This window comes from Oncorhynchus keta, chromosome 12, assembly GCF_023373465.1.
Source record: "Oncorhynchus keta strain PuntledgeMale-10-30-2019 chromosome 12, Oket_V2, whole genome shotgun sequence".
Lineage (NCBI taxonomy): Eukaryota > Metazoa > Chordata > Actinopteri > Salmoniformes > Salmonidae > Oncorhynchus > Oncorhynchus keta.
Window position 1 is genome coordinate 2,110,904 of NC_068432.1, and position 8,346 is coordinate 2,119,249.

Genomic DNA, 8,346 nt, shown 5'->3' on the forward strand with positions numbered 1-8,346 from the left:
GATTTCTAAAGACTGTGAAGAGATGTGTTCATCTGGTTTCTGCTTTCATGAGCTCTTTCAAGTGCTTTTCTGAGGAAATCACGCCAGTGTGAGTTATTTCTGAGTGGGTTAATCTCATTTCTCAGGGCACTTTTATAATGGAGCGCTGTTAAATTATGCATGCGGTGTATAATAGTGTTATTGGGGGCGGTGAATTAAGCAGGTGGCATCCCAGGCTATATGTCCTCCCAGAAGCCCCCTCTCCTCTGACTGTTTAAATCGGGTGGCACAGTGAAAGAAGACATTCGAGCATTGTTTCATACGCTTGACTGTAAAACAAAACTACAAAAAGAGAAAATATACTTATGCTCTTGGCTTTGCGCATATTTATCGTTTCATGTGAGCTATAAGAACAGATTTAAATGTGCATATTCAGTACTGTGTTTTCCCTAGTAACAAATTGTATCCAAACGGTGATGGTAAACTACAGATAGCGAATTGCACACATGCAGCAGCACACATTTGCATGCTGTCAAATTGTAGAATTTAGGTGTTCGGTCCAAGGGTAACCATAGATTTTAGTCTGGACTGTTGTGAGTCTATGTTGTGCTGGTGCTGAAATGAAGAACAGAGTATCCGTGTGGGAGGTCAGGGGATAAATTGCCTGATATAACCACTGCACCATGCATAATGTAGAGGTCATTCAAGAGCCTATGGAGAGAGACAATTCTGGGCAGCAAGCTGTATTGTTTAGTATTAAGAGAGAGGAAGAGGTTCCATGTAGCCCAGTTAATATTTCATGGTGCTTAAAAAAAAAGACATCACATGATGCAAAATGCATCATTACTGTGACACTTTCTGTGTTTTGAAAGTTCTATATCTTGAAAACTTAATTGCTGACATGCAAAACAGTTTGGGACTGTATCAACAGTGGACTAATGAAACAAATAGATTGAATGGAATGTTTTACAATTTATTTCCCAGTAGAACAACCTTTGAAATAGTTATGTAACAAGGTTCCTCACATGTAGAGAGTCTAAAAGTGACAAAAAACAATCCCCGCCTGGGTGTCATATGTACTCTATGCAACTGGTTAGTACTGTACAATATGTAGGAATGTACACGGATATGATGGTAGCCAAGGTAGGAAGGATTGTTTTTGATCATGTTGGTCAATTATACAGTGGCCATTGGCAAGCATCCACGGTCATACATACACACCTTTGTCACCGTTGTTGAAACATCTCAATTAAATGCATTCACCAGAGAGAAAGGTTCATGAAAAACCCAGGCTGAGGGTAAAGGCAAGTCAAAGAAAAGTGGGGGTAGAGAGAGATGGAGGACATGGAAGGAATAGAGGACGCAACGAAGTTCACATTTGAAGGGCAGCCTCGTGTTTCCTAGTAACAGAAATCCCTCTGGATGACTCGATGACATGCTTGGGAAGAGCTGTGAGCTGATTCCTGGAATGGCTTGGCATGTGATAAAAGTAGGAGAAGGCTAATAAAATGCACAGAGGTAGCTGTCTGCCTCCAAATTAGTCACATTCTCATTTGTTGCTACTGGCACTTTATAAATAATTGAGATGGCGGTGTCTCGATTCTGCCATCGCCCCTACCTACCCCACTCGCTCTCCTCACTGGGACTGCCGAAGACTTAACCAACCAGGATAGGCTAAGAGGGAGAGGAGGGGTGTGCAGTGAAGAACACCATCCGGGAGTCCGTCTTCCGCAATTAAACAGTGCTCTCATCCCCATTCTGTCGAGCACCGTCTCTCACCAGTCCATGAAAACATCCCAAGCAAGCTTAACTCTCTCTCTCCCCCCGTCTCTCTTTCTCTCAAACACTCACTCACTCACTCACTCACTCACTCACTCACTCACTCACTCACTCACTCACTCACTCAAACCCACAAATGCAGACATAACAAGTCCAACACCCACCACAACAAAATGTAATATTTGATGATTCAATTGATGTGGTCCAAATATATATTTATAAGTCAACTTATGAAGTTATAAAGTTATAAAAGTTCATTATGCAATACCTTACATTTTTCATAAAAAAAATATTGTTCATTGACTTTGTAAAAATACTCTTAAGATTTCAGAGTCTTATTTAAGTTATATTTCGCAGCAAATTTGCAATTAATCTGAAGTGAAAATGCACATAGGAATGTTTAATAAATAAATATGCGGGGGTAATGCAGCTCAATTATTACATGAGAAATTGCCATACTTTCCAACTGGGAATGAATAATAGAACGGGCCTCACTCGCCACATGCTCCCTGTCTTTGCTAACCTTCAGCTCAATTTACCTCATAGCAAGAGGTTATGATATCAATAGGGGTATTACAGCGATCAATAATTTACACACGCTTCCTAGCCCCAAAAAATATTTAACCTTCCTCTCCAAGTCATTTCTTTAACATTAATATGGAAAGTCTTCAGACATTGGAAGATGAAATATATTCTGAAATTCTTTAAAGTTTGTAGAAAAATAAAACAGAAACACATGAAGACAATTATAACAAAACAGTTAGATTGAACAATATAAGCATTTCACTTTTTGGTGAAGCTTATTTATCCTGATTTAAAACCAGGATAAATAAGCTGCAGCCACAGATCACATGTTCCCAAGACACAGAACAAGAGAGAAAATGTCCATTAGGTTATCCTCATGAGCAAGTAGACGATCTATTATGTTGCTTTTGCCCCTCCTTCAAATTATCCTTTATTAAAATAAGTTACGCATTGCCTAAGCAATTAATCACATTTTAAGATCAAAGTGAATATTACAAATCCACTGATTTTATTTTCAAATGCAAAATATTGATCCTCTGGCTAAAATATCCAGAGAGCCTATTACACTTGGGAATACCGTGTGTGGCCTGTAACTTCAAGTTATAGTGAATAACTTACAGTATATTTAACAATATGTTATTTTTGTTTTTACTTAAAATTAATATATACATCGAATTTACACAAATTGAATCAAATAATGATTTTATTTAAAGTCTCGACCTGCTGTTCCACTTTTACAGAAAAAGTATCCAATACTAAATGACTCATACAACTGCACTTATTCATCAGGAAGAGAATAAAGACAAATATAATGAAGTGAGTTGGTATTATTACAAGTTCAAACAATAATAGTAGTTTCACATACTATTTCAAACTCTATTGCATTGTTATTAGTATAATAATATATTTAACTTGAGTACAAAAACTCAGAATATAAAGGGGCAGGGGGAACGACACACAGATAAAAACCGTGGAAAATTCTCTTGACTTTCGTACTGGTTTAAAAGATACATTGAAATCTTCAAATCCTTACCTGGCATTGTGAGAGTCCCCTCTATCCCTCGAGTCACGAGCTCCCATACACTGTCAGCCCTCCACACAGCTCCAAGCTTCGTTTTATACCAATATATAATTAATATTGCATCATCATTACTTAATAATTTCAAACCCCACGATATAACCCAGTGACACAAGGGCATTAATTATTAACCAATCTAATTAGGACCAATGTCTTGGTAACAGTGCGTCAATGAAAGGAAAACATAAATTACATGTGCATATAATTGTTGCATTGTGTTTGACTTTGGTTTATCATTCAGCAATGAAATATGTACTTTTTTCAATCGTATTTATGTGCTATATGAGTCGTTTTTAATCGCAGCAGAGAATTGGGAATTCCTAAATGAAACAAGTCATGTTCTCTGTGAAACTCATGGTTTTACAATGATTGTATCGCCTGTAATCTTGAGGCAGGATTTATTCAGACCAGGAACAAACCCTGAGTTAATACTCCCCTAGTCCAACCCGAGAAACAAAATAGATAGTTAAATACAATACTATCACAACCTCACACAAATGGCAAAATTCCTTTAAGCTCAACCTAAATGTTTTTAAATTGGTAATAGCCTGTTGTAATAGTGGTAATGGCCTGCAAATGTCTAATTCTCTACAGTTGACTAAAACACAAAATAATCATGCAACATTTTATCGAAATAATCAATTGCTGATTCAATGGAATTTGAGAAAATATTCAATGATTTATTAATGAAGTTTGAACTTCACTCATTTTGTCAAGTGAAATCCAAGAGTGAAGAAAAATACTCATAGTATTTCAGTGATACTCCAAACTGTTTTACATTTTTCACATCAAAATAGTCCATGACAAAATATGCCGGTTTGACATGCCTTATTTAAAATTAGCCTATTAAAAAAATCAACTCGTGTTGCGTCATAAATAATGTGAATAGTATTTGACTCGTTTACACATAACGGTAAATAAAGTTCAGCTAGTTCACAAAGAGAGCACATTTATTAGCATTTTTGGGGTGGTTGTGTTACCCCTATGCAGTGAACACACATTCATTCCATCTTAAATATGAATCATAAACGTCAAAATGGTTAGTGTAATTGATTAAATTGTCCAAACAACTAACAGGTTTTATGAGTATTCAACAGGACATATCACACGAGAGAGAAGTCATTTTCTCCCTCTATTTATTAGGCCCTATGGTTTAGTTCTGTGATTGAAGAGGTGTCATAGGCAGTCACAAAATCAACAACGAACATTTCCTCCAAGAGACCTTTAGCACGTTACGTTTAATTCCAAACTAAACAACAGGACAAAAAAAGTGAACGAAATAATTGAAATGTAAATAAATCCTATAGAGTCTCAGTAGTAAATTCCAGTCAGGCATGAGATGTTGATATATCCCCGTTATCTCTTCAAAATGTCGTATTTTAGGCATTATTTGAACTAATGCACAGCAGAATATTTCATCCTTTTCTGTTTTTGCCGTTGGTTGCAAAACCACACACGAACCACGTTCTTTTTAAGGTCCAGTTTTTCAGCAATTGCAGCTATTTTTTCCGAAGAGGGACGGGGCTGGATAGCAAAATATGCCTCCAAAGATCGTTTCTCAGGTGCGGCTATCGAAGTGCGTTTTCGTTTGCGTTCGTTGCCATTGAAAAGGTCTGGCTTGCTGTTTTTCTCCCGGTAAGCAGCCTCAGCCTCCTCGAGCCAGGCTTGGAGGACAGGTTTTAGCGCAATCATATTATTGTGAGAGAGGGTGAGGGACTCGAACCGGCAGATAGTGCTCTGGCTGAGAGAGCCCACCCCAGGTATCTTCAGGTTGGCGAGAGCTGAGCCAACGTCCGCCTGGGTCACCCCGAGCTTTATCCTCCGTTGTTTGAACCGCTCAGCGAAGGCTTCCAACTCCCTAGGATCCGACTCCACGTCGTTGACACACGACATTCCGTTGTGCACAGACAATGAGTGCGGATGACCAATGCCCATAGCTTGGTGAAGGTGACCCATGGTCTGGAGGTGGTGCTGGTGGGCTTGAGTGGCCATCATAGAGGAATCCGGAGCCCCCATCCCGCTCACAGAGAGACTGGACGAGATGTGATCCAGGAGATCCCCCTCCAAGCTCTGGTTGAGGTGGTGGTGGTGGTGGTGAGGGGTCAGGGTGGTGGAGTGGGTGATGGGCACCGTAGAGGAGTTGGGGTTGCAGGGGACACTACTCATGGTATGGTAAGTCACGTCAGGCTTGAAAGGGTGACTCTTGCCGTGAGAGACAATGTCAGCAGCCGCCAGAGCTTCCGCGCGTGCCAGTGGACTCTCATCAAAGCAACCGAATATATTGCCCTGAAGCTGCAAGCAAGAGTGCGCATATTGAAGTCAGTGGGGAATTCTGTCAACTCAGGATTAAAAAACATTTCATGAACAGGGAGAACCCTCTTCAAAGCACAGGTCATAAAAATTAATATGAAAGTAGCAGCTTAAATAGACATGTGGATGAGAGAGAGGGAGGGGTTGTGAGGGAGAGAGAAAGAACAAGGACGGTAGTGGATAATTAAGTCCTTCTGATCCACTTAAAACCTTTTAAATGTCTATTTTTTATTATACATTTGTCCCTCAAATAAATGACTAACATACCTGCGGGGCAGGCAGACACACCCTGCGCATGCCTTCCGAACTCGCGTGCAGGCCAGAGTATTTGGGCTCCTGCAGCACCGGGTGCATAGAGAAATGCTGCTTGCCGTTCATGGTCATCATCTTCGTTGCGCACCTTGCAGGTAAGTGGCCCTGACATAGAGGCAGGCTCGGTTCTCTGGCTCGCTGCTGTTACTGAGCTATTTCAATTGGCAGAACCTCCCGGTTTGTCTCTCTCTCTCCCCCCCACCTGCCCCTTTACTCAACTTACAAGTTACAAATCATGGGAATGGCCTAGGTACTGTGCGCAAGCGTGATGCGCGCTTGGAAGTGAACGCAATTAAATGGCCCATGAAACAAAACGTTTGGGCCTATTAGGCATGTCCCACTGGGCGCAGACGTCATTTCAATAATCTCAATACCTTACTGTATCTAGGCCTCTGTATGTCTACATTAACTTGTGGTTCCAGGCTTAATGTAATGAACACAGAGAATATAGGCAGTCTATTTTTCTTAATTTGGTCATGTTTCTTCTCTCTTTGCATCAATGATAAAACAGGAGAGTGGTTAGCTTCAGCACCAGTCTTGGCGTCTCGTGATTCTCACAGTTAAATGAGGGAACATGGGCGCTCACATATTCCACACGCTTACATTGTACATTCGTTTTTGTTGTATATCCCCCTTCCATTGAGAGTGAGGTCACGGACAGGGCTCAACAATTGTTGACCGCGACCATGGAGCAATTAGAGTTAAGTGCCTTGCTCATGGGCACATCGACATACGTTTCATCTAGTGGGTTCCGGGATTCGAACCAGTGACCTTTCAGTTACTAGCCCAACGCTCTTAAACTCTAGGCTACCTGCCCCATCCACTCTTCAACAATCGGAGGGTGAGGCAAATTAATACCACACAAGTTGTGTAAAAAAACAAAAAACATTTTGAAGTGTGTTGATGAAATAGCCAACACAAATAGACTAACAATTCCCTTACCCAATCAATTTATGCTGAGAATCTGAGACTGTGCAAAAAGCAAATTTATGTACTAAACCTTTTTCAAAACATTAAAAGAAACAGAAATACATCAAAACATTGTCAAACTTTTCTTCACTGATCAAACTTTCTAATTATAGATGAAGAACAATTGTACTTCACACTACATACTTTTTCAAAAACGAAAGAGCAATCTATTTCGCTTGGTTTATGTATAAATCCCATGGCTATCTCTCAAGCAACAGCTGGTAAATTGATGTTAACATGTTAACGACATTATTTGGATATGAGTTAACAGAATATAAAGTTTAAAGTTTGATTTTCACTGGCCAGTTACTTTAACAATTATTCTGAAACCACAGCCCTCTCCTATTTGCTCATACAGGTAACTGCCAAAAGTAAAATAAACACCAACATAAAGTGTGTTAATAGGGCGTTGGGCCACCACGACCCACCAGAACAGCTTCAGAGTGCCTTGGCATAGCTTTTACAAGTGTCTGGAACTCTATTAGAGGGATGTAACATCATTCTTCCATGAGAAATACCATCATTTGGTGTTTGTTGGTGGAAAATAATCTCCCATATGTCTTCAATTAGGTTGAGATCTGGTGAGACACACACACACTTTAAACCCCTTAAGCTCATTTGGCTGAGTTTCCAAAGGCAAAGGCCCAATTCTAATATTTTTTTTCCACTAATCTTTTGACACGTTAGATCTTTTTACCTCAGAGCTTTTTCAGAGCTGATCTGATTGGTCAAAAAACCAATGAGTGAAAAAAATATCAGAATTAGGCTATTAATTGTTAAAGTTAATTGCTACTACAGGTAGCTGCCAATATAAAGGCAACACCAGTAAATTAGGTATACAAGTATACTGAAAGCAGGTGCTTCCTGAGTTAATTAAAGGGATACTTCTGGATTTTAGCAAAAAGGCTCTTTATGTACTTCCCTGCAGTCAGATGAACTCGTTTATGTCTCTGTGTGGGGTTTGAAGGAAGTTGCTAACTAGTGCTAGTGCAATGCTAACTAGCGTTAGCGCAATGACTGGAAGTCTATGGTTATCTGCATGCCAGCAGATACCCATGGACTTCTAGTCATTGCGCTAAAGCTACTTTGCTTTGGCTTGCGAAACTACACCTAACTTCCTTCCTACTCGACATAGAGACATACAATTGATATCCACAAGTTCATCTGACTCTGGGATGTAGATAAGGACATTGCCAAAATCCTGAAGTATCCCTTTAAATTAACTCAGGAACCACACCTGTGTGGAAGCACCTGCTTTCAGTATACTTGTATACCTAATTTACTGGTGTTGCCTTTATTTTGGCAGCTACCTGTATTTCCCAGATAGCCAACAGGCTAAAGCCAAAATTATTGTAGTTTAATCAGGACTGACCCAAATAGTGATAACTTTTATG

At 39.8% G+C, this 8,346-nt stretch overlaps 1 protein-coding gene across 1 annotated transcript; it reads right to left on the reverse strand.

Moving 5' to 3' along the window:
• Window positions 1-4,180: 4,180 nt before the first annotated feature.
• Window positions 4,181-6,058, reverse strand: pou4f3 (POU class 4 homeobox 3). The gene is made up of 2 exons (XM_035783161.1): window positions 5,939-6,058; window positions 4,181-5,653 (listed from the first exon to the last, which is right to left on the reverse strand). Exons 1-2 carry the CDS (start codon window positions 6,056-6,058, stop codon window positions 4,757-4,759), a joined length of 1,017 nt encoding a protein of 338 aa, XP_035639054.1. The 3' UTR covers window positions 4,181-4,756.
• Window positions 6,059-8,346: the final 2,288 nt, after the last annotated feature.